The sequence below is a fragment of the Neurospora crassa genome, linkage group IV (assembly GCF_000182925.2).
Source record: "Neurospora crassa OR74A linkage group IV, whole genome shotgun sequence".
NCBI classification, from domain to species: domain Eukaryota; kingdom Fungi; phylum Ascomycota; class Sordariomycetes; order Sordariales; family Sordariaceae; genus Neurospora; species Neurospora crassa.
The window spans coordinates 3,632,755-3,657,870 of NC_026504.1; the positions used below are offsets into that span (position 1 = coordinate 3,632,755).

The 25,116-nt window shown below is 52.6% G+C and overlaps 8 protein-coding genes across 9 annotated transcripts; 5 read left to right on the forward strand and 3 right to left on the reverse strand.

Moving 5' to 3' along the window:
* Nucleotides 1-38: 38 nt before the first annotated feature.
* On the forward strand, nt 39-3,405 carry NCU04363 (hypothetical protein). The gene is made up of 2 exons (XM_951043.2): nt 39-2,192; nt 2,571-3,405. Exons 1-2 carry the CDS (start codon nt 428-430, stop codon nt 2,876-2,878), a joined length of 2,073 nt encoding a protein of 690 aa, XP_956136.2. The 5' UTR covers nt 39-427; the 3' UTR covers nt 2,879-3,405.
* NCU04362 (pre-mRNA-splicing factor cwc-26) lies at nt 3,375-4,977 on the reverse strand. Its single transcript, XM_951042.2, has one exon. The coding sequence runs from the start codon at nt 4,871-4,873 to the stop codon at nt 3,740-3,742; it is 1,134 nt and encodes a 377-aa protein (XP_956135.1). The 5' UTR covers nt 4,874-4,977; the 3' UTR covers nt 3,375-3,739.
* A 2,573-nt stretch (nt 4,978-7,550) lies between these two features.
* On the forward strand, nt 7,551-9,618 carry NCU04360 (hypothetical protein). Its single transcript, XM_950739.3, has 2 exons — nt 7,551-8,532; nt 8,611-9,618. The coding sequence occupies exons 1-2, from the start codon at nt 8,315-8,317 to the stop codon at nt 9,095-9,097; spliced, it is 705 nt and encodes a 234-aa protein (XP_955832.1). The 5' UTR covers nt 7,551-8,314; the 3' UTR covers nt 9,098-9,618.
* Nucleotides 9,576-12,514, reverse strand: NCU04359 (the record flags this gene model as incomplete). Of its 2 annotated transcripts, none has more annotated exons than XM_011395781.1 (4): nt 9,576-9,736; nt 9,794-10,451; nt 10,552-11,562; nt 11,674-12,514. In XM_011395781.1, the coding sequence occupies 3 exons, from the start codon at nt 11,952-11,954 to the stop codon at nt 10,019-10,021; spliced, it is 1,725 nt and encodes a 574-aa protein (XP_011394083.1). In that variant the 3' UTR covers nt 9,576-9,736; nt 9,794-10,018. The 2 variants fall into 2 exon arrangements, with proteins under 2 accessions (XP_011394083.1, XP_011394084.1); XM_011395782.1 differs by having other exon boundaries at nt 9,813-10,451; nt 11,674-11,954.
* A 407-nt stretch (nt 12,515-12,921) lies between these two features.
* Nucleotides 12,922-16,121, forward strand: NCU04358 (repressor protein). The gene is made up of 2 exons (XM_950737.2): nt 12,922-15,549; nt 15,663-16,121. Exons 1-2 carry the CDS (start codon nt 13,378-13,380, stop codon nt 15,900-15,902), a joined length of 2,412 nt encoding a protein of 803 aa, XP_955830.2. The 5' UTR covers nt 12,922-13,377; the 3' UTR covers nt 15,903-16,121.
* Nucleotides 16,122-17,556: 1,435 nt separating this feature from the next.
* On the forward strand, nt 17,557-18,507 carry NCU04357 (hypothetical protein; the record flags this gene model as incomplete). The annotated part of the gene is made up of 2 exons (XM_950736.1): nt 17,557-18,300; nt 18,421-18,507. The coding sequence occupies 2 exons, from the start codon at nt 17,557-17,559 to the stop codon at nt 18,505-18,507; spliced, it is 831 nt and encodes a 276-aa protein (XP_955829.1).
* Nucleotides 18,508-18,953: 446 nt separating this feature from the next.
* NCU04356 (hypothetical protein) lies at nt 18,954-20,636 on the forward strand. Its single transcript, XM_950735.2, has 2 exons — nt 18,954-19,965; nt 20,086-20,636. Exons 1-2 carry the CDS (start codon nt 19,105-19,107, stop codon nt 20,167-20,169), a joined length of 945 nt encoding a protein of 314 aa, XP_955828.2. The 5' UTR covers nt 18,954-19,104; the 3' UTR covers nt 20,170-20,636.
* Nucleotides 20,637-20,766: 130 nt separating this feature from the next.
* Nucleotides 20,767-24,685, reverse strand: NCU04355 (phosphatidylinositol 4-kinase type II subunit alpha). The gene is made up of 3 exons (XM_950734.3): nt 23,279-24,685; nt 22,407-23,210; nt 20,767-22,350 (listed from the first exon to the last, which is right to left on the reverse strand). Exons 1-3 carry the CDS (start codon nt 23,956-23,958, stop codon nt 21,231-21,233), a joined length of 2,604 nt encoding a protein of 867 aa, XP_955827.1. The 5' UTR covers nt 23,959-24,685; the 3' UTR covers nt 20,767-21,230.
* Nucleotides 24,686-25,116: the final 431 nt, after the last annotated feature.

Consider the following 25,116-nt stretch of genomic DNA (forward strand, 5'->3'; position numbering starts at 1 on the left):
AGCACACAGGGCAGCTCTTCCCTTTTAGTGCCACCTACTTCTAGCGCGACTGCCTAGACTTGCGACTTCGACTTCGAACTTCAACCACCCACTGCTTGACGATTTCCCAACCCACCACTGTCTTTTTCAACGCCGACTTCCCACAACCAAGAAATAACGGCCTAATTCTGCGATACTACCCGACATCTATTTGAAGCGGAATCTCGAAACTACACATCATCTCCCGCTTGACCGAAAACGCGCCAATCGCGAATTAGTGACAACTGCCGATCAAGGCCAGGTCGACCTAGATTCCGCATGACGTACGACCAAGTCTAGGCGACCAGCAACCTCAACCTCACTTCTTACCCAAGTCTAAACGTCCACCCGCTCTCCCAACCGAATTTCCCACGAGCTGTCGAAAGAATACTTTATCCAACCCGTCAACATGAGTGCTTCCCCCGCCGGCGCGCCTCCCACCGGCGTTGCTCCTAATGGGCCACAACCACCCAAGAAAATCATCCGCAAAAAGGCCACTGCCGATCCCCTCGTGGCTAGAAAGAAAACCCTTCCAAAACCCCCAATGGCACGACGACCTGCCGACTGGGAGGCCAGATCTCGCGCTTCGGAAAACGCCGGCCAAAACAGGTCGCTTCGCCAGCTCGAAATCAAGGCCATGGAGCACAAGAGAAAGAGATCCATGAACCCGGGGAAATGGAGTGAACAAGCGCAGGGCTATGTCGAAGAGTTCCCTCTGATAGTAACCAAGAAGCAGCTCATGGAGTTGCGGTTCCATGTCATGCAGCTCAACAACAAACACGGCAATCTGGACGTAACCGACCAAGACCAGTTCCCCCGCCCCGTCACTTTGCAACGCCGTGACCCCCGTCTGCCGCCTGCCCACCGCATGGCGCTCAAGGAAGAGATGGAGGATGTGCCGATGGACGATGCAGAGGCCGAGCGTATTCGGCAGGAGAAGGAGGCCAAAGAAGCCCAGCGTGCATTGGACCAAGCCAAGATCGCTCCCGTCATGAAGCCGAATGAGCCAAATAAGCCGCAAAAGAAGGACAAGAGCTTGAAGACTCACGTCTTTCACGGAAAGCACTCCGAGGAGCACAAGAAAGCATTGGATCTGCGCTATCAGGAGACGCTTCCATGGCACCTCGAAGATGCCGAGGGCAAGTCGGGCGTCTGGGTCGGACACTACGTCGCCGGTCTGTCCGAAGTCAACTGTGCTCTCATCCAGACCCAGGACCAAAAGTTTCAAATGATCCCCTTGACCCGTTGGTATGCCTTCCACGAGAAGCCAAAGTTCAACGTTTTGTCCTTGGACGACGCCGAGAACATGATGAAGCAGAACAAGGACGTCAAGCGCTGGGTCATGCGCGACAGAGAGAGGGAGCTGACTCAAAAGGAGAAGGCCGATACTAGGATGTTCCTTGGTGGGCGTGCGCGTGTGAAGACGGAAAGTTACACATCGAGGGCTGCTCCCAAGTCCGAGAGACGGGACGATTTCGAGCTCGACATGTCAGGCGACGAGTTCCAGGATGACGATGAAACCCCCGGTTTCGAGGCAGAGGACGAGGATGCCAAGGAGGCCAAAGAGCGTATTCGTCGCGAGCAAGCTGCGGCTAACCTGTTTGGCGAGGGTGATCAGAGCAAGGTTGACGAGGAAGAGAGAGAGCGTCAGTTGGAGAAGCTCAGGCTGAAGAAGACGGGCAAGGAAGTCGTCAAGCGTTTGGTCAAGTTGGAGCACGCCATGGACTACGATGCAAGCTCCGACTCGGAGAGGGAATCGGACAACCCCTTTGCCGATTCGGAGGAATCCGAAGATGAGAATGAGGAGAAGAAGGAGGGGGAGGAAGTCAAGGAAGAAGAGAAGAAGGATGGTGTTTCGGGCACTATCAGCAAGGGTACTGCGACGCCGACAGGCAAGCAAAAGGCTCCTGATTCTGCAAAGAAGAACAAGTTGAAGCGTGCTGGTTCGCCCAACTTGTCGGAATCTAGTGAAGCCGAATCGAGCCGGAAGAAGGCCAAGCTTGCCGCCAACAAGGGCACAGCGTCCGTGGGCCAGAGCCGATCGAATACTCCCCTGCCTGGTCGTCCCAAGGGCGCCACCAGCGACGGTGAAATGTCTGACGGCGGTGCAAAGAGCAGCAGGCCCCAGATTAAGCAGGTGCCTACGTCCAGGCCCGGTAGTCCTCCCCAGCCAGGTAAGAAATGCCGTTATCCATCGCTGATTGCATTCCTCGCTCTATGGCAGCTTTCATCCTGCTCTATGACGGCCATCCACGTCTGTGGCTTGGCTTCTTACATGGCTTGGAATTGTGTTCGACCATTCTTTGTGCTTTCGTCAAAGGGTTCATAACCTGAGTCACCAACCCTCTTTGTGACATTATCACCCTCCCATCGCTTCATGTCACCGTTGATTCTGCATAAAACCCTTGTTACGCTGCAACAGACACCTCCAATACTTTTTCACAACAATATCCCTTCCTTCACCCTTGCCGCTCCCAGCACCTCTTTAATCCTTTTAAACACACACACCTTAGTCCACCTCCACCACCTCACTAACATGACTACACCCCCAGGCTCCCCCAGCGGCTCCCCGCCACCTACCTCGGGCGGCGCCACCCCAGCCAACGACTTCATCAAGCCCGAAGAGGTCATGGCCGCCATCGACCAGTACCCCAACGGCGTCGCTCTCGCCGTGCTCATGAAACCCTTCAGTCATCGCATCGATGCGACGCCCAACCGCTCCAAGCCCCACCTGTCTACCAAGTCAGAGTGGCTTGGTATGGTCAAGCGGTTTGGTTACTTGGGTCCCGACAAGCTCATTAGGCGCAAGACCGGCCCCGCTCAAGGTGGAGGAAGTGGTGCTGCTAGCCCTCAGTCGTAAAGCGGCAGCGGCGTGCCCTAGGCTGTTGATGAGGAAGCATCCGGCGGCGGCGGTTCATGATGGAACGGGGGACTGTAACTAGGAATGGAAAAGAATATGGGGCTGGAAGTGATAAGCCGGCTCTGGAAGGAGGGGCAGTGGTTATGCTACCCCTCCGAAGACAGACAGGCGACACAAGTGCCGAATGCCTGTCATCCAAGCTGGGAACTGTGGTCAACGACAAACCTGAACCGAAACGGACGATTTGAATCAAAATCCTTGGGCCGATTCACATCAAAACATTGCACCGATCGCCGAGCTAAGTGGTTCCAAAAAGTTAAAGTTGTTTTGAAGAGGCTTTGGCTAGAAGAGCAGCAAATAACCTACAAGGGATCCTTCCACAGGTATAAGCGGTTGAATTTTGTACGATCGACATCGCAATATCACTACTTTATGACATTACTCGTAAAACATGGCGGAGATGAAGATATTTAGGCCAACACTTGTCGATTCGACAGATAGTACCTAGTAACAGACCTCATTTGAAGCCATGTCATGCATCTTGCGGTGCTTGGTGATGATATTGTTCTTGCTCCTTCAATGTTGTGCTCTGACTAGTGATGAAGAATAATCTGCCCTAGTCACTTGACATCAGTTTCGCCTTGTACCGCCCTGAACTTCTTCGCCAAACTCTTGATTACCCTGCAAGTCGACCAGCCCTGTTTTTGTTCATACTTTGAACAACCCATAAGAAATTTGACTTTGACGCCGAACACCAAACAAGGTAACTAACCCAAACTTTTTCTTTTTCCATCGCTCATCATTAACCCTTTCACCATCTCCATAACCCTTCTAGAGCAATCCCATCTTTAGGTGGAGAAACTACTCATCCATCTGCCAAGCATACTCCAAGCCTTTGTTCCTCTCCCGCCGATTAAGCGCCTTGAACCGTTCTGCTTCAAACCCATTACTCCTATCCACCCCATCCCACCTATAGCCCGGTTTGATGCCGTACCGATTCGGCGGTGCCGGTCCTTTATACGTCGGTCTCCTCCCCGCCGTCCCTTTTTTCCTTCCCTTTACCTTGACTTCCTCCGGGGCAAGAAACTGCGCCATGGGATCATTCCATCTGTCCTGCTGCTTAAGTTCGGCATTGAGTTGTTCGTCGTCTTTAGAACGGGCAAGAGGCATCAGTTTGGCTTCTTCTAGTTCTTCCCTCCTCCGCCGCGCTTGCTCAAGTTGGACTTCGCCCTTGAGGGCACGTTTCTTTTCTGCTTCCTTGCGTTCCGCTTCGGCTTGTTGCCTGCGCGCTTCCGCACGTCGCATGGAGGCATCGATTCGTCGACCGGTGGCGTCGCGCAGCACCAGCTCCTCCTGGTCTTCCGGATGCTGCTGGTCGCGTTCGGCTCGGATCCTCTCCAACTCGAGACGCTCGGCTTCCTGGCGGGCTTTTAGCTGGGCAGTGATGGCGGATGCGGACTGTAGCCCAGCGTGCGTCCCGTTGGACATGATGGGTGCTTGCGTGGCTGTTTCGGCCGGTTGGTGCGAGCGCGTGAGGGCCGTTGCGCCCGTTGTGGTGTCGACAACGAGAACCTCATCATCCCCGCCCGCTTCGCGCGCCAGGGCCGCTGTTTCGGCAGCTGTTTGCGCTAAAATCGCATCGGCGGCGGCCGCGGCGTCTATGTCCTCCTTTGTCGAATTTGTTGTGGTACTTGTTGTGGCCTGTTTTGCGAAGGCTGATGAAGAGCCGACGGTCTTCCAACCGGATTTTTTGGCTTTGCGGAAATCAGCTGATACTACCCCGGCAGCGAGCACGGGACCATCGAAATCATCATCGTCGGAGTCGCGTTTTGCGGCTTGGGCCCAAGAGGTGTCGTCGTCGTCGGCTATAATGAGGCCATCTTCTGCTGATTTGTTCTTGCGCTTGCGTTTTTTGGAGGTGGAAGAGGAGGATTTGTTGGGCGGGTCGGTGGAGAGGTAATGGGCTGCTAGGTAGGCGGCTTTGTCTGAGGGCATTTCTGTGTTGATGTGGTTTAATTTGGCTGGGTTGTCCTGTTTTGGTCAGGTGGGTGCGATGGTGCTTGTTGATCGTCGATTGTTGATTTGAAGCGATGGCGATGGTGGTGGTGATGATGTTGATTAGATTGTGGTTGAGGAGTTGCCTGCCGGTGTTTGTACACAGTGCAGGTGAGCTGTACCTCCCAATGGCCCGTGCATTTGTGCTGCCTTATCGCTGGCTCCATCTTCCATGCACGAAGATAAGATAGGGGAAGACGTCCAGTGACATCACTGGTGATACGGACTGGTGATGGTTCCGCTGTCGGCGATGGTGTGAGCCGATTGTGAATGTGGCATGTGGTGGAAGGTATCACAGAAAGTAGTAAGACAAGACTCAGATTTGGGAACGGCGGTGTTATTGTGCTTGGATTCATCGGTGAAATTAGAGATATGTGTGACTATCGCACACGGACTATGCGTGGCTCGTGAGCGTTCGAGTTGTCCATCATCACGGCTATCAATGATGTTCATCGATTGAAGCCTTCCATCATCAATTAGAGACTCGAATGTCAGAGGTCCTGAGAGTTTAGAATTCAATCGGTTGGTTTTATCTCTTGATACGGACCATACTACATAGTAGTCACGTCACGCCCATTGCGCCCCGGATAGGCGACAAAACGCGAGAAACAACCTCAACAGCTGAGCAGGCGATCGAGTTACGGTGAACACGGCGACATAGCCGAACAATCGCGCACGCCGTATAAGCACCTGCTCTTATTCGACCATGGTAAAGTACCTGGATCGCGTCTCCTTCATTCCAAAAGGCGGCTATGGAGATGACGGAGATGGGTCAGCAGACCACGCCTCGTGGGCCTTGGCATATCCCTGCCTTCTTTGACCTTTGGACTGGGGTGGAAGTTATGCAGTGGCAGGAAGTGAGGCTGGCCCGGGAGAGGAAAAAAAGGGGGGGGGGGGTTGACCAAACTTGGATAATGTCCTGGTCCAGATAGATGATGATGATGATGATGATGATGGCATCCATCGACAAACATTACTGGTCTCCATTGTTGAACACTTGTTCGAACATGATTGCAATCCAAAGAAGCCATTCTGTCTCCCAAAGACCACTTGTGTACCTATGTAGGAGTAGCCCAGAGAGGACGCCGATATCGCGGTGTGGTTGTCAATGTGTCGGCTTATCATTCTCCACTGCACGCGCTGACGGATGCGACCCTGCAGAAGAGACGCATGCGCCCCTGATTGACGGAGCATCATCATCCTCGGCATCCGGCGAGGACCTTGCTGGACAGAGAGCCGTAGAGGTACCTGGGGCCGATGCACGATAAGCTTAGTGAACAACAAACCTGGGCCTTCTTCAGAAAATTCTTTCCACAGCTACAGCTGGCGTTTCGTGTTTATTATTTCAAAAGCCACGAGAACATGTTTAAGCACCCAGAATGCCTTCAAATCGGTTGATCTTGCTCAATGTGGAGGTACATGTACCGGCTGGGCTACGTAACAGTCCCCGCAATGCAATCGGTTACCCCGTGCTGCGCTGCTCTAGCGTCGTTGGCGGGATCGCTTTCCCCACATCCCCTCCCGGCTGCACCGCACCGCATCCGGGGCAAGTCGGAGACTCCAACGACCTTTTCCCATCCGGTTCTGCTGAAGGTGAATGGCAGGAGATAGCAAGATGCCATTGTTGACATGGAGAGAAGCATGTGTAACAGCTGTTGAGACCTGAGTGCAACTGACCTGGATCCAAACCTAACACACCCGTCCATCTATCGCAAACGGGACGAGCGGGACCCAACTCAACGGACACGGGCATCCAACAAACATGGACGTTCCAGGTAGGATGAAACAAAGTCGCTGTTCAAAGGACCATTGCTGATCCAAGGCGTAATCAAAACGGCCAATGTCATCATCAGCATTATCAAGCCAGAGGCCGACTACAAGAAGAGAAGGCGTGTATCGACTCTTCAACCTCAGTGGACAGAGCAGCGTGGGCGGTTGGACACAAAATGGGCAGCTGGTGTGCACTGTGCCTCGGTGCCTCGACCGCGCCGTGCTGACTTCTCAACCAGGACCGTCTGCTATGCTATGTACGGAGATGGAAGTCTCTGGCTTCCTGCCACTGTCGTCACTTGGCCTTGTCCCATCCAGGTCATGAGGTACCTACCTACCAGGGTACTTCCCACATGCACTCTGGGCACTTTGTTCCATGCCGAAAGGAGTCTTGATAAGAAACGGTCCCCTGGGATGGATTCTAAACCTAGCGAAAGGTAACCATCTCGTGTCTCAGCAAGGCATCGATGTCCTTTTGACAGCGACCCGTGTGTTGCCGATAGTACATTCTACCCTCCATCAGAAGAATCCAGGCAGTAGTGTTGGTCATGGCTCGTTGATGGATAAAACGAAGGGCTTCCGCTGTCCCTCCTGCTTTGCGTCCATCTTGCAAATTCCAACAACCCAAGAGTCAACACAAACACCGTACTACGGATACCATCGATAGCCTTATCGCTGGCTGTTTCTGTTCTGTTCAAGTTTCTTGTTACCGTCCAGTCATCAAACAGCGCGTCATCGCTTATTGGCCCCCGTCCTTATCGCTTATCACTGCTCACGCCTCAACTGTTCCCAACTGGGAAGTCGCTTCCTTGAGTCACTCGCCGGCAATATTCTGAGCGGCGTTGTGTTCTCAGCCAGCGTTTTCAATAAATCACTTAGTCAGGCCTTAGTTTGACTGCCCGTTTCTTCACAGTCATTCACAACCTGCACCTGATCCAATCGTGTTGCTTTTAAATCATCGCAACAAAGCCGTTCTTTCTCCTCCCAACCCTCTCCCTCTCTCTCACACATTCTCTTTCACCACCACAACAAGGACGCTAAAGAGCCCCTCCACTAGCTCAAACTGACCGAACAACCATCACCGATCACCTTCCGTCCCCCCACCAGTTCAATCATCACCAAAACTTCCATCTATCCATCTCGAACTGCCTAGGAAACTTCTCTCTCTCAGATCCCGCCGCTTACAACTCTATTTCCATAATTGGTACACTTGGCAGATCGACAGGGCCCAAAGTCCAAAGATCCCCAGTATAGTACCATTAAGGTCCTTGGCAGTCAACTAGTCGATACCGACCCTAAGGCCAACCACCCCCGGCACGTCACGCACGCCCTTGTCTCCATACCTACACCGCTGTGGTACCTAGGTCAACCCCCGACCGACCGAATACCCTTGGAGGATTACATCACGGATCGAATCAAAAGGGGTCCGCATTCCGTCTCTGTCTAGTTGGAAAGCTGTCAAGTTTAAAGTACTTTGGCTTCATCTAGTCAACCTTTCCCGGAACCATCCTCTCTCTACATCCCCCTCCAAACACTACCGCCAACAATAACTCCTACAACTAGTTATTATTATCATCATCATCATCACCACCAACCGTAACCGTCATCATCATGGCTACCTCCCTCGAGTCCTCCGTCCAGTACGAGCGCGACCTCCGCAGCTCCCACAAGGAATGGAAGCGCAGCAAGGACTCATCTACAAAGTGGGCCTCGGGCACTCGCGAACTCCCCGGCGTCAAGAAGAACTGGATGACGGGTGAGCTGCTTGGCAGTGGGCACCCCAACCAGCTGATCAAGTCGCGACCAGCGAGGAAAGTACGGGATTCTAGGTGAGTTTCACTTCTTCACCCTTTCCCTTACCTTTCTCTTGCTGCTTTTGGAGAAACTAATTCCTCTGTCCCCAACAGCTGCGATTACCCCAAACAGTCCTCCCGCAACCTCTACAAGCTCCGCCACGGCGGTGGTGCTGGCCGCTCCAACAACATTGGCTACCACTCCATCAACTTCCCCAAGCTCTTTGCGCACAAGGACATCCGCTACGATGACCGCGAGGACTACTCCGCCGCCCCAAACCCCCCATCACCATCTCTCCTCCCCAAAAACCTCTTCTCGTCAGTAACAGCAGCAGAGGATAACTTCCTCTACTCGTTCGACCAAGACTCCACACCCGGGTTCAGCCGGACCCCTTTGACTTTGGAAAATTTTGTCAAGACGGATGACCGCAAGACGGAGAAGTTTGTCGAGAAGGAGTACGAGATTCTGGATGCGAATGGAGAGGCGTTGAAGGGGCGGAAGGCGAAGAGAAGGGGTTTGAGGGGCGGTGCTGCTGCGGGAAGCTCGCAGCAGGAGGATGAGGATAGAGTGGAAGAGGATGACGGGTTTGAGCTGATTTGATGTTGTCAAACATCTTGAAAGGCAACCCAGTCCTCCCTTCTTCATCTGCTTTTCCCTGCATGCTTCCCTTCTTCCCTTTTTGGCATTTGCCTCCTTCTCTTCTTCATCCATCCCTGGCGAGGTTTTTGCTCTTACATTACACACCTATTTCGCTCAAATCAGCCGGCGTGTTCTTTTCTTACAATTGTTTTAAACAAGGGTGGTGGCAACACCTACCTCACAACATAACTACATAACATGGCGGGCGCAATCATGGGGTGGGGTTTTTCGGAATTGGCGGATGGACGGACGGATAGGATGATTGATGGGTTTGCTTGGCTTTTGGCTTTTGGCTTCAATCAGCAAACGAACATATGATCGTTAGAAATCATGAATGAGGTTGACGGATACCTCCTGCAGACAGACACACACTGCAAGATAAATACCCCAAATAACAAATAAACAGTATTAATAGTAGTCGGGCTTGAATGCAGGCAAGTTTTGATGAAGTTGACTTCTGTTTATTCTTTGTAAAGTTTGCCATCCTTAACTTGGCGGGTATCATACGTCGTCGTTATGTGTGTGTGTCGTGTGAACGCGTTTCTGTTCTACCACATTGTTGTTTTACATGCCACGTCTTCATCTTTTTGTTCTTTGCCTCTGTGAGTCAATGTCAGTTTTCATTTTTGATGCAAAGAGCAGATTGCGCATTTTTACCTTATCTTTTCAAACGTACCTCCATGAACCACGTCGTTCTTGCCCCCAACTCCGTTCCATTCCGCTCGTCAACCCAATGGGTATGTATATCAAATCTTTTTCGCTGCTGCCGCTGTTGACGCCGATTTTCCACAGTCACGCCCACCTAGCCAGAGTTTCAATCATGGCTCACCACTATACTATCCTCAAAAAGATGGATGTTTGCGCCCCCTCAGAGGCAATCAATCATCCAAAACTCCTCCCCATCAAAAGCTCATAGTAAGCCCTCTGCTCGGAATCAAACAATAAAAAGTCATCATCAGCATCCCCAGCAGCGGCGCCACCACCACCACCACCACCACCGCTGCCGCCGATACCGCCATGGTACGTCCCACCATAATCATTCCCATTCCCATTCCCGTTGATACTCCCATTTCCACCACCACCACCTCCTCCTCTCCCACCACCTCCGCTGCCGCCGCCGTTGAAATTATCATTAAAATTCTTGCTGCTGCTGCCATTCGGTCCGCCTAGCGGGTGGTGATACTGGTGATGGTGATGAGACATGGACATGGCGGACATGATTGGATCGGGATTCGCTCCCATGCTGTAAAAGTCGGCGATTGTCTCGTCGGGGGCGAACCCAAGGGGACGGAGGGTTTGAGATTCTCGGGAGGAGCTGTTGTTTGTTTTTGGAAGTCAATTACCATGAGAGACATAAAGGGGACCATGAGAAAGAGGGAAGAAGGGGAAGGTGATGGGAGGGATATAAAACGTACGATTGCGCAGCGTCTTTGGCTACGATGTCTGAGAGGGTGGAGTCGTTGATTGTGAAGTTGGGTGGGGTGGTGATGGTGTTGAGGGTGTTGAGGGTGTTGAGAGTGGGTATCCCTTTGCTTGTGCTTGTGACAGGGACGGGGCGGGGTGCTGGTGTTGTTGTTGTTGTCATTGTTGTTGTCGTCGCTGTTGTTGCTGGTTGTAGTATTGGTGGCGGTGGTACCGATACCGACGGTGCTGGTGATTTCGTTGGGGATATCGATGCTCGTCTCCCTCCTTCTCCTCCTCCTGCTAGACCCGCTTCCGCTGCGACGGACTGCCGTTGTTGCAGTTGCTGCTGCTGCTGTTGTTGTTGTTGTTGTTGTTGCAATTGCTGCTGTTGTTGTTGTTGCTGTTGTTGTTGTTGCTGCTGCTGCTGCTGCTGCTGCTGCTGCTGTAACTGAGCCAAATCCCTCGCTACTTGTCTCCTTTGTTCCGTTTCTCGTGCGAATCTTTTCGCGGGTGGCGCTTGTCCTCCTAGAACTCCTTGAGCAGCAACACTCGGAGACCCAACACCAAGACCGCTCATTTCTTCATCCTCCTGCTCCCCATCCTGTGTAAGAGCACTACTTCCTTCCCTCCCTCCATCCTCGCCTCCTCCCCCCATACCGCCCGCCGTCCCTGGCCTCACCGCCCCGAAGAAAGCCCGAAAAACTCCACTCCCCTGCCACCGGGCAATCAATCCCTCCTGCGCATTCGCATCCTTGATACTCGCAATGATCTGCTTCCCCTGGGTGCCGGCCGCCCTCAGATGGCCCTCAATCAGGGCGTCCAGTCCGGGAATGGCGCCAAGTACAGCTCCCCATGCTGCGGCGCTCTCTTTGTACGTGTTGAGAGCTGTTCGATAACCCTTTTGAGGGCCCCGACGTTTGGTCGGACGCAGGTACAGACAGGGTTTGTTATGTTTGGTGCAGACGGAGCATTTGGGCTGGCCGTTGTCGCAGGGTTGATGGTTGACGTGGCAGAAGTCGCAGCTGGGGTGGTTGGGTTAGTATGTGGGTTGGGGACAGAGAGAGGGAGCTGCTGGATGGGATGAGTGCATGCGGTTGGGGAAAAGTAAGACTCTGATAAATGAAGAAACTCACGCTCGTGAAGCCTTTTTGCGCTTTCGGGGGTTGACGGGTTCGGAGCCGGCGTCGGCGCCCGTGTCGGAGGGCGGAGGTCCCGGTGTTAATGTTGAGGGGCCGGAAACCGGAGCGGAAGCGGGAGTGCTGACTGATGGGCCGGTTTGTGGTTGTTGCGGCTGTGGGGGCGATGGATGAGCCGAAGTGTGGGCTGAAGGAGTCGTGGTTCGAGACTGTCGAGTCTCATCGTGGGCATTATTTGGCTGTTGAGCCTGTTCCTCAGCGGCGCCGAAGTCCTCCATCTGATGGTGCGTGTGAGACAACGTGTTCAAGGCGGACCCCCATAGACAGATGGAATTAATTGCCGGGAGACGCGCGTCAACTACGGAAAGATAGGGCGATGGGATGAGGCTGAGATACGGATACGATGGGACCGAGCACTAAGCATGTGCAGCAAATTCGGGTGAAAATATTTTTGAGATATGGACGACGATGAGATTGACGACGATGACACCTCCATAAGTTTCGTTGAGGAAATTGATAGCGCAGCCGCGTCGCTAATGGCTCGGCGCTGTTCATTCAGTTGCCAAGTGTTATTGTGCTACTAACAACGGAGCTAGCGCCGACGTCCCGTGCTTTATACCCCGACGCCGGGCTTGGCCACGATGAGGCTCTGTCTGGGTAGAGGAGTTGACGATTATGGGCAAGGTAAGCTGAGTAAGATTATCATTTGTAACCATGGAGGGCTACGGCGGAATATCGAAAAATCCAAAGTGACATTGATGACTACTAATCGGAGTGTCAGACATCATACACGGCACGAAGTCGGGTTGCCTTGTAAGACGGGACGATATCGCGAAATGATAGTGCGTTATCTTGACAACCTGGACAGTGTCAGTAATGGAATTCAAAGCACGGTCATGTCAAGGCCAACGAACACAGACAGACAGTCAAACAAAGTATTAGATAGGTAACTTTGGAACTCAAATCTTTCCTTCATGCCGACCTTTTCGTAAAACCAAGACCCAAGAGCCGGCGACGGTGAACATGGAAGAAGGGAAGAAGAAGCTCAAGAAGGAGGAGAAAAAAAGCTGGAGGGGCGGAGCGTGCTGAAGTGGAGAGTTAAGACCACCACCAAATGGGGATTGCGGGGAAAGCCCACTGAAGCTTGGCCTGCAACGGTGTGGTGGTTGCAGTGGGAAGGGTCTCAGGGACTCTCCCGTCTTCATCCGCTCCTCCACGGGGTAAAAGTAGGCTACCGAGCAACGGAAAAAGCTTTGATGGGAGTTACATTTTCCCGCTTCAGGCCGCCTCATGGAAATCCCGTTTGTCACAATCGGCTTTCCATCTGCCGAACGTCCAGAACATGGCCAAAACACCAATCACCGATTCTGGCGGTTGATGATAAGTGCACAATATTGACCTCACTCACTACCACGCCTTCCGACCACAACGGCTACATCGACGTTACATCGCCGTGACCCGGTCCCGATTCTGAGTTTGAGTGGGTATTCACATTTCGACCTTCAGCTTGCTCCTTTAGATAGATACCCTTGGATCCCCGGTGTTGGCCGACACATCTTTGACATCGACAACATTTCCATCAGCAAGGCCACTCATCTCACAACACGAGGGATATTCGTAAAACGATACATGTAAGCGGCACCAGCACATCTACCTCGACATCTTCAACAGACAACACCACCTCATACACAGCCAGGAGCCATGTTAGGGCCAAGAAACGAGCGAGTATTTGACCCGAACGCATCCATCGTTCTCGTTGGATGTCGAGGAGCTGGAAAGCGTACCCTCGGATTCATGGGCGCCCTTCATCTGCGCCGCCGCCTAGTCACCGAGGACCACTATTTCGAAAAGCTCACTGGCATATCCCGCGGCCAGTTCCTCCTTCAGCACGGAAAGGACCTCTTTGCACGCCAGGATGTCGAAGTTTTCAAGCGCATGCTCGACAGCAACCGCTTCGGGTGCATCATCGAGTGCGGTATGAGCAGTCTCAGCGAGGAGGCCCAAGACGCCTTGCGCGAGTACTGCAGGACGAATCCCGTCATCTATATCCACCGGGAAAGGGAGCAAATAGCCGCCTTGTTGGATGCGACAGATGCCACGGCTCTTCTCAAGGCGGATGAAAAGCATAGGGAGTGCTCCAACTTTGAGTTCTACAACTTGGATGACTCAGCAACCCATTGCGTTGGTACCTCCACATCAGCGGATTGCCGACAGACGGTTCCTTCAAAACTACTCAATGTCCGGGAAGACTTCACAAAATTCCTGGATCAGATCACCGGCAGAGGCGCAACCAAAGCATGGCTGGAAAGCCCCTTTTCGGTTGTCGCCATTCCGCCCGAGTTCCGATCCTATTCATATACTTTGCGCCTTCGCCTCTCCTACCTGCAGGAACTGGACATGGCACTGGAAGAGTTTGAGGCCAGTGCAGATTGTGTTGAGTTCATCATCGATCAGTGGCCCGGCGATGTCGCTGAAGTGGTATCAAAGCAGGTAGCTCTCCTCAGGAGGAAGCTGGGGCTGCCCATCATTTACCATGTGGAAGAAAACCCCCGAGGACAACGACGAAGGGCGCCAGAGGAGAAGAACCCAGTGGACTCAGATCTGCTTGAACTAGGTCTACGATTGGGCGTCGAGTATCTAAGCGTGGATTTGCAGCGCGACGAATCTCTTATACAACGGGCACTTCGTTACAAGGGCCGGTCCAAGGTCATAGGAAACTACTGGTACATGGGCTTCGGAGCTCCTCCATGGCACGATGACCAACACCTCGAGAACTACCGACGCGCACAGTCTCTCGGCTGCGACCTGGTCCGGATGGCTCGCTTCTCTACAGGCGACAGCCCCGTCGGATATCTCGAGTCCTTCAAGAAGCGGGTAGAGCAAACCATTCCCAACCCGCACCCACCCCTAGTTGCCTACGACTTCTCTGTCCTCGGCATCCGCACCCCCCTACAAAGCAAGATTCTCAACCCCGTCAAACACCGCGACATGGACACCGACCATGACTTCCTCGCCATTATCAACACCTATTCACACTCCTTTGGCCTCGAGTTCCAACAGTTCCTCCTCGACCCGCTCGAGTTCTACGTCACCGGCTCCAACGTCTCCTGGTCTCTTTCCCCCGCAATGCAGAACGCCGCCTACGAGTTCTCGGGGATGCCGCACACCTTCCAGGCCGTCACCTGTTCTACCTTGGACCGGCTCACCCAGATTTGCTTGTCCGACACCTTTGGCGGTGCCAGCCTGACCGCTCCCTTTAAACTCGCCATCATGCCCCAGCTCAAGGTCAAGTCGCACCACGCCACCGCCATTGGCGCCGTCAACGTCGTGCTGCCGCTTCGAGGCAAGACTAACGCGATTCTGGACCATGCTAACTCCCGCAACAAGGCCGGTGCGGCGCAGGAGTTCTTTGGCGATAATACCGATTGGAGCTCCATCTTTACTTGTCTCCGGCGCGCTATTAGTCCGAGGAATTACGTACAACCCTCCAAGACCACGGGGCTGGTTATCGGTGCGGGGGGCATGGCGCGTGCAGCTATTTATGCACTTATTCAGCTTGGTTGCAGAAACATTTTCATCTATAACCGAACGGTGGAGAGGGCGAGGGAGGTGGCGAATCACTTCAATAATTGGGCTGAGGGGCAGCAGGGGATGGTTGCCATGGCGAAAACGAGTGCGAATGCGTCGCAACTGCCGACACTGGAGATTTGCAGGGTCATTGAGAGGTTGGCGGATCCGTGGCCGGAGGGTTATCAGTTGCCTACTATGGTTATTTCATGTGTGCCCGCGACGAGTCTGGACGGGACGCCGCCGGCGGATTTTGTGATGCCGGAAGGGTGGTTGAGGAGTCCGACGGGGGGTGTGGTTGTTGAGGTAAGCTATTGCTTTTACTTTACTTATCAGCCTGCTATGTACAACTCTCCATCACTTCCTGTTCCCTTGCGCAAAAATATTCCATCACCAACACTAACTGACAACCTTCACAGCTCGCCTACGAACCACTCATCACGCCCCTAGTTGCTCAAATGTACGCCTACCGAGATCAAGTTAATCCTTCCTGGGTTGTCGTCGACGGTCTCGAGGTCGTTGCGGAGATGGCCATCGAGGCCTTTGAGCTTATGACAGGACGGACGGCGCCCAAGAGACTGATGAAGGATGTTTGCAGGAGGACGTGGGAACAACAGCAGCGAGGTGGTGGTGATGGGGCTTCGGGGTTAGTCTTGTGATGATTGAACGCCTACCTTTTCTACTTACGCCTACTTCTTGATTTGATAGATCACGTACCAGACCAAGCTGGAGCTTTGTTGATGTTATGTGAGTGACCAAGACCGTTCTGGTGTTGAGGCTCCATTTTGATTTCGGCGCGATACCTGATAGATATCCAACATCCTTGAGAGTATCTTTCGCTGTCCCCTACTATGCAACCCAATAAATCTAGTTGACCATCTTGTCTTACCAAAGTTCAATCCTGCAAAACGGATCAACACGCAGCAAAGTTCACCTTGTCTCTTCGCTATACAAATGTGTACCCCCGTCACCAACCAGACATTGCACTTCACTAGTTGCTGTCACAAAGGTCTCGAGAACATTGTCGAGGGGGCATGAATTATGAGACCGTCCAACCGGTGGGAGTATATGGACACGTGAAGGTGAAGGGCAGGGTGGGTGCTAAAATCATGAAGTTCCGCAACGCTGCGCCTGTGGCAGCTGGTGACTTTGGCGCCTTGGGTTTTTCCCCACTGGTGGAAGGTTTTGGGCGTGTATGGGTGGAGTGCAGTAAAGGTGGACGCCTAAGGGTTTGATGTCCCGGCATTCCAGGAATCTGGTACATGGTTGTTCATCTGCAAGTGTACATACTGGATCCGGATACGAACTTTGTGCGTCTTGTATCATATCCTTGAACCCAACTCCCAGGCAGCTCCTAGATGGAAGAACTCCCAGAAGACTTCAGCTGACATAATATACCTTTACAATAATCGTGATTCCTATCACCCGAGCATATGTCTGGCAGACTTCTACCTTCTCATCATCTATCAAAAAAGATATGGTGTTTGGTGGATTCCGCGAAATTATATTGTCAGGACCGTAATCTTACGATCGTTTGCCACCGTATCAGACGTACTCCGGTCATGCAATCAAGAGTTCAAGATTTTGACACAGATTCCCTGCTTTGGCTACATAAAGTATGCTCTTCGGATAATTTCTTGGTCCAGTTCAGTGCTGTGCAGGGAAACGATGCATGAAAGTTACGGAGGTGAGGGGACATAATCGGGCGGGGGCTGTCTGATATTGGTTGTTTAGTGATGGTGATGGTGAGTGGTAACTTTGACGGTTCACTCAACTACTGAGTCTAGTATCAGTTCGTCTCGTTTTTCCTCACCTCAGTTTATCTTTTTTTTTTTTTTTTTTTTCTTCTTTTTTTCTTTGTCGGGATTCTTCTAAGATCAAATTAGCGGAAGTGGCAGGTCAGACACAAGTGAAGACAAGATGTAAGGTTGCTGGTTTAGAAAGTGGAAGGAACGTCTGGCCGCATGTACATACCTTGACCTCTGCAATGCAGAGCAAGACCTTGAGAGTGTTTTGACAATGGAAAATAACAAGGAAGAAAAAAAAACAAGTGTTCTTCTCGCTACGCACAAACTATTTATTCTCCTCTCTGCCAACTTCTCATTACGCTACTAAGAAAAAACAAAAACTTTCGTCTCGCCCGAACACACTCAAGAACACCCAAGCAACTTCTGCCTCTCTTCAACTACTTTTCACTTTCTCCTCCTCTTACCGCTCTCAAGCCACTTGCCGCTGCTCTCATCAACGATAACTCCATTCCAAACTTCTTCCCCAGACACTGCTCAAACCGGTGATGCAGACGTGGTTTCTACAATGGCAAATCAAAGCAAGATCTCCTTCTTGAGCCTCCCAGTCGAACTCAGAATCCGAATTTACAGGCTGACGTGGGACCTGGACCCTGAACCGTACACCTTCTCAATCATTTTGTACCATAACCCAGGGTCCCTGAAACACGATCTTCTCAAAGATCAGCTAACTCAGCTTCGGAAACTCAACAGCCTGTGCAGGTTCATCCGAAGCGAAGCCCTCTCCGAATTCTTCTGGCAGACGCAAGTCTATTTGCGTCATGAGCCCTACTCAAACATAGACGGTGCTTGGTATTCGGACGAGTATCAGCAGGGTCTCGACCTGATCATCAGGGATCCTCTTCTCGCCAAGTATACCAGGCACGTCTACTGGGCCATAATGCTCGATGAAGATGTGGACGATATCGATCGGCACAAGCACAGAGGCATTCGAGAGTACACACCGGAGTTTAAGGTGCCTGACATGCCCTGGCCCTGGGAATCGTATTACTTTGTCATGCGGCTACCGAATCTGACGACTCTCCATGTCGATGTCGAAACCTACAAAGACTGGCGCGATTTGCGCATGTGGTCTCGCTGTATGGCTGAGCTTTATGAGTGGCCCACAATGAAGAAGATCACTCTTCGACTTACCTTCAAAACAGCCAAGAGCATTGTCAGGAAGGCATACCGTTCGCGATGGGTCAGGCGAGGACGCTCACAGGAGCGGTTGACAAGGAATATCTTGAACCATCTCCTGACATTACCCAAGGTATGTCTCTTCCATCTTGCCATGGTCATCTTTGTACCGTATTCCCAGGTCTTTTATCTTTGATACGTCAAAACCGCAGACAATGTGGATGGTTATTTGACTAATCTTCCGCCTCGACAGGATACGTATCAAGACGCTCCATGCCATATCATCCAAAACCATTTTGGCTACCAGTGTCCCGTATGGCGCCGTGAGAAGCGGTTCTAAGGGATGTTCGAGGAAAACAGAAAGACAGTAAGGTTCTTGTTTACTCTATATATACATTCACGCACATCTTCCTAAAATTTCTCCAACCTCAACCGGCTCTTACCTTGCCTGTATGGCTTCTGGAAGTTGTTACTTACCGATACCTCTAACTTGTGGGATACCGTATTTTCATCCAAGGTCGACGTCATACTGGCTTCCTGACCATTCACCCCGAGCTCGTGCCTGCCGTGTATCTGAAGTTCTTTCCACAATCCTCAAATTGTGGGCTCTTGCGCACCTCCGCCTCGACCTTGACCCGTTCCAAATTGTTGCCCGGCCGTTCCTTTTGGCGCCCATTCACTATGCTTCCATTCACTGGCCCTCCCGTCCTGGGTATTTAGGCTGCCCTCGCTGCTTTTTCCCTTCTTTGTTCCTACTACCAGAATCAACATCTTTTCGTCGTCCCAGTCCAACACAAATCTATCCTTTCGCACCGTTTTTGATCTCCCGCCTCTCAATCCGTCAGTTATTTCATCACTTTTCCATTTTTCTGCCACATCAACCTCAAGGCAAATCACAGAAGCTCCTTTGGAGCTGGAAGCCCTTTCCCGAGACAGAATGGGCTCTCATTCGGTATTCCCCTTTTTGCGCCTTCCGGCTGAGCTCAGGCTTGAAATCTACAAGCACGCCTGGACTGTTTCGGAGGAAGACCATGTGTACCGAGTCGACTTCCGCTACAAGGACAGCAAGTTCAGGCCTACAGTTGACTACCTGAAAGCTCAACTTTCAGCAATTCGCAAGCTTGGTGCTATCAGCCAGCGCATCCGAACGGAGTCTTATTCGGAGTATTTCGACCACACGCAAATCATGCTCCGCTACGAACGCGTCATAGACATCGACGACTCCATTGGTGACCACGTCTGGGATGACCGCAACAGAAGCGCGCTGTACATCATCGGCAGTTCATACCTGCTTCAGACCCAGGCGCGGCACGTTTACCTACATTGGCCCGCTCGTTCAGAATACCATATACTCCAGGTACTTTTTGGCTTGAGGCGTGTGGACATCCGGATGCAAGAAGAGCTGCTCAACGAGCAGTGGGCATTTGAGTGTCTCTCTCGCTTCAAGAACCTGAGAAGTCTGGAAGTTCATATGTGTGAAGGCTTGGACGATCTCATATTAGATTATTACTCGAGGGAATACAAGCATGAGAATTTGCATAAGCATCGGCATCCCCATTTCGTCCACGGTTACAATGGCGGAAAGAAACTCAAGCGCTTGTTTTATGACGGCGAGCGCCGCGCAAAGCTGATCGAGGCGTTGAAGACGCACCATCAAAAGTTGGAGAAGGCGGTTGTGCGGACGGATGTTGACGATCCCGAAGCTATCAAGGATTTGAATGAGCTTCATGCATTCAAGTGGTGGCGCCGACTCAAGAAGGACATCGCAGTTTTGGCCTCCGAAGGCCCTTCCAGCGCGGTATGTACATGATTTCCAATCTGCGTGCAATTGACCCATCCTTCCCAGCCCCTTTGCATTTGGTTCACAGTAGAAGTAGAGGGAGCAGTCCACTAACATACCCTTGTGCAAATATGGTAGAAAGGGAAAAAAGAAAACACGTACGTGTTCAAGCAACACATCGGCGGCCTCAAGACTCGGTGGCCGAGGGCATCCACGTCATGATTTTCGAGCGCGCAAGCGACTGTACGCAGACCATGCCAGATGGTGAGAGGTAGAAGATCCGTCTGGTATTCGTGACGGCTTGGCGTAGGAAGATTCAAAACGGTGTTGAGTCCATGTATTGTGAAAAGCATGATCCATCGGATGGGGAAGACTTTAACTCGTCAGAACACCCATGACGTGGAGCTACGGACCATAGGACAAGATATAAGGCAAAGAAGACCAAGAGACAAAGGAGCCGAGGGAAGGAGTGGTAGAAGTAATGGAAGGGAACAGTAAACAAGAGGTGGAGAGATACAACGATTTGATGGATATGGTTGATATGGAGAGAAAAAGTAGAAAATGCCCGGACTTTGATACACAATCCCTGGAAGCACACCAGACTTCCAACCAGTTAACTATCTTCATGGCGTATCCTGATGAATAGCTTCCTTCGTTTCCCTTTATAATAAACCTTTTCTGTTCCTGACAACACCCCCCTCCTCACAATGTGACGTACCTTCTGCATATCAATTGCCATCCTCCACCATTGCGGGACAAAGAAGCAGCTAAGTTCGCTGTCCTGGGCAGGCACACTGGAGATGCAACTGGTAGACCGGCGGGAAGACAAAGTTCGGGATGTTCTCTAAGCTGGAACGATGACTTGACGAGTATTATTAGGAAATTACAGAAGACAGAAAGGGTGCTTTTACCTACTTATTTATTTGCATGCCATTTTATTCCAAGTATCACTCGTTCTTAGAAAAAGGTTGCCTTTGTTTCCTCTTGCTACACCGTACATTCCACAAAGGATCAACCAGGGAAATTCTCACGGTAAGCGTGGCCCGCAGACGGTAGGGTAGGCAAACACACACCAACTGTTCTTCTCTCTCCCTTTTGCCCTGTCTTGCACCATAGTACCTAGTACCTAGTTCCCAAAGTCCCCAAACATGAGTTTATCCATCAATAGTATCTAGCATACGTATGCCAACAACCTTCTTTCTCCCCTGTCCTCTGACCATCCCATCCCATCCCATCCCATTTCATTTCGTTTCTCTCACATCCGCAGAACCATCACCAACGGTCTAACACCAAGTAAAAACCGGATTCCTGCTCTTCACAGCCTCCAGCCTCTCCACAATCACCTTTCTCTGATTCCCCTCCATCCCCTCCGCCGCCGCATACCCCAAATCTCCCCCGGCATCATCCAACTCGTCCATATCCCCATCGACATTCACATAGCCACCACCAAACATGCCTTCCCCTGCTCCTTCGAGACTCCACTCCCTTGCATGCGCGTTGTGAGAGTAGCTAGTGCTGTACATCTGACTAGCAATGGTGTTGCCGACCTTTCGGCTCGCGGGCGTAGCGAAGCTAAAGCGGCGCTCGTGATAGCCTGCTTGGCCGGTAGCGCCGGGGCCAGCGGAACCGTCGCGTTCGGGGTTGTACATGTTTAGACCATTCGCTGCTGGAGGGCGGAAAGAGACAGGGTAGTGCTTTCGGGTGGCTGTGGGGTTGTCGGACTCGCTGCGCCGAGCAGGAGGGGAGGCAAGGGGGTGGTCGATTGTTGGCGTGGTCCCATTGGGAGGGGAGATTTGGCCTTCTGGTAGGGATTGGGGGTAGTCGTCGTATATAGTTGCGGGACTGGCGATCTCGAAGCGGCCGGGGTGAGGAAGGTCCATGTTGTTGCTGGAGCCGAGACCGAGGAGATCAGCGACCGCGGGCTTGGACGAGTTGCCCGCGAAGCCAATGTCCATTTCTTCTTCGTCAATCGTGGTCTTGTGCCTGTTGCCGGTCGTGAAGTAATCAGTTTGTCCTTGGTGTTGTTCACGGTCAGCGGCAACAGTGGCGGCGGCCTGGCGACGCATCTCGGCGCTGGGAGCCCTCATGGGGACGGCTACGGGCACGTCGACAAGGTCGTCCCAGACGCAAACCTTGGCGCGGCGAGTCAGTTCTAGGGGACCGTGGTCGGGCGTTTTCAGCGTTTCGACCACGTTCCAGGCTTGACCCTTCATGACGGCAATCTGCTTGGCAAACATGCGCTCTTGAAAGTCGGGGTCAAGCTGGAAGACTCGTCGAAGGGCAAGTTGTGTTTGACTCCACCAGGCGGTGGATGTTAGTAGAGGGAGGAAGTGGTCCCGTGTCTTCTGGGAGAACGGTCGGCCGATGAGATCGACTGGTAGGAACAGCCATCCGAAAGGGAAGCTAGAGCCATTGTTAGCAACAGTCAGTCAGTGGGCAGATAGATAGAGCAAGCACACCTTCTCCAAGCATCCGGATGTTTCCACGGCCACGACAAAGAGTTATCGATAGCGCCAATCGTGATCTTCGGGTCCTCAATCGCCGCCCCCGTCGACGTCGAGGCATCCATCGGCTTCTGCGTCCTATAAGGATACGAGGCCCTCGTCTTAGGAGGCCCCCTTTGACTCAGGTCCACCGGCCTAGGCCCTTGCTCCGCTGCATCATCCTCCTCTTCCCTCTCTTCGGTATTCGTGTTAAGATGCACCGGTTCCGACACTATCGACACCTCCTGGGTTTCCCAATCCACCTTGATCATCCAATTGTCCAAGCCTCTGTCCGTGTTCCGCATAATGTAATCCAAAATGACTAGCTTCTCCAGCTCCTCCCTGAAAGCCTGCTTCAGGGTGGGCGTCCAGACAAAATTGTCTGGTCCCGGTGTGAGGGAGACTGGACTGCTGTTCTCGTCATCACTGTCGCCCTCGCCCGCCGGCGAGCTGCCGGGGCGACAGCTGTCCACCCAACGCTTCTTTTTCTTCCGTTGCGGATCACTGGTCCGGAACCCGGAGAGGTACTGGTCTGGCCACGGGTGTTCCCGAAGGAAAAGGTTGGCGTCTTTGAATCCCTTGAGGAAAACCTGAAAGCTACCTGGCTTGGCAGGTAATGATTTCTTGCTCCGGGAGTAGGTATAACGGTCCCAAAATGGGTAGTGGAAGGATTTGGAGGAGAGGTAGACGACGTCGGTATAGGGGACCATGTGCGTGCGGAGCTGGGCGTCGAGGACGTAGGCGGCGGCTTCGCTGACGTAGGAAAGGTTGGGAATCAAGCTGTAACAGATACATCATGTCAGTAAAAGACCATTGCCATTCTGCAGACGACAGACAGGAGTACATACCAAGCCCTGCCAAAACAACAAGGAAACAGATTGCGATGAATCCACTTGTTCCACTTGGGATTACCCGCCGCATATGGTTCCTCGTCCTTGGGTTTAAACACACCCACCACCTTGCCCTCGGTATTTCTTGCAAAGTAACTCCCCGAACTGCCCTGGGAGATCATCCTCGGATGCACCCCCTGCTCAATCGCCGTCCTGACACTGTCCACAATCGCCTCGAACTCGGCCTTGGTCATGTACCCCGGCTCCGGCCTGGCCAGCATCTCCGCGGTGACGGGCCTCACGCCCTCGGGCGCTTGGAACACGGTATGATGGATCTCGAGCTGCTCATCCTCCTCCCCGCCCTTCTTCTTGCCGCGCTTGAACTTGCTGGCGATCTCATCGGCCCAGCGCTCCAGACGCGCGTTGATGGCTTTGAGGTCCACGCCCGAGTTGCTACGTTGTCGTGGTCCCCGGTTGCCCTTCCTTCCGCCTGGGGGCCGGGACGAGGAGCCGGGCATCTTGGGGCTGGTCATGCCCGAGTGCGGGCGCGGTTGCGTGATGGCTGCATAGCGGGGTGCGGAGGCGGGCTGGAGCGAGGCTACGCTGTAGTCGAGGGGGTCTGTGTCCGAGTCGTCGCTGAACTGGTCGGCTTGGGCGAGGCGCTCATAGCCCGTCGTGGCGGGCCGTGTGCGTGGCATTGTGATGGACGGTTTTTCTGGAAATTATGTCTGTGTGTGTATGGTAGCTCGGCTGTTTGCTTGGCGAGCTGCTAGTCACCGGTGTGGTAGACTTGAGATGGCGCGATGTTGTTATCGGGTGCCAAGCGAGTGTTGCAGGTGTCAAAGAGGCTTTCGTTTTATACCGTAAACATTGTGGCCTCGGAGATCGGTGTCGTAATCGTCGATGACTCGGCTCGGTCGAGAGCGAAAGGGGAAGGTCGGGAATGCGGCAAGCTTTCTCGAGATCCGAAGGCGGGGAGGGTGGAACAATAGGACGAGTGACAGGTAAGCAGAAGTGGAAGCAGGTGAGATGCTGGTCGAGAATTAATACAATGTAAATGGATTACACAGTGTCGCCCGCTCGGGGGATGTGTAGTGTAGTAGCCGTAATGATGGTGATGATATATTATCGAACTGGTGTTGTTGGCGTTGTCTCGGAGGGATGATCGCTAAATCCGCCGCGTAGCTGAGAGGCGTCCTGTAGGTAGGTCTCGAATCTCGTTTGTTGATTGGGGATTGCCCGCTCGATCCGATTGTATCAAACGATGCTTGCCGGTTACGCTTCGCAATTACTCGACACTGGGCCCTTTGTTTGAGGTCGGGACGGGAGTCGCTGTTTGTTCGTTTCCCGGTATTGCAGTTGGTTTGGCAGGCACCAGGTGGTGAAGAAAGACAGATCGGAAGTGTCCAAGTGGAGGAATGGGAAGAGGAACGGGCAATGACTTCCACATCATTGGAACCCGAATAGACCTAACGTCGGGACACGCACCCAAGTGGAAGCCGGGGGAGGCTACAACCAGTGCGACCAACGCTTAGGGCGGTGGGCGACCAACCTTGCTAGCGGATGGAACCCCCGTGGCAGCGCCCATCCAATTCGCTGAAACCCGATGGACGCGTTGCGTTTAGGACCATGCACTAACAATTATCTGCAGATCATCCACGGCGGCGTGAGTCTATTGATCTGGAGCCCCTGAATTGACATCAACAATCGCATCACCACAACAATCATCAACGTCACGGCATCACTCAACGACGAGGCATGGTTCACATGATGTTCTACCGCTTTTTCTAATCACATTGAAAATGGATATGTATCATGAGCTTATATTGCAAGTCAAGAAGTCCTACTCCAGCGAG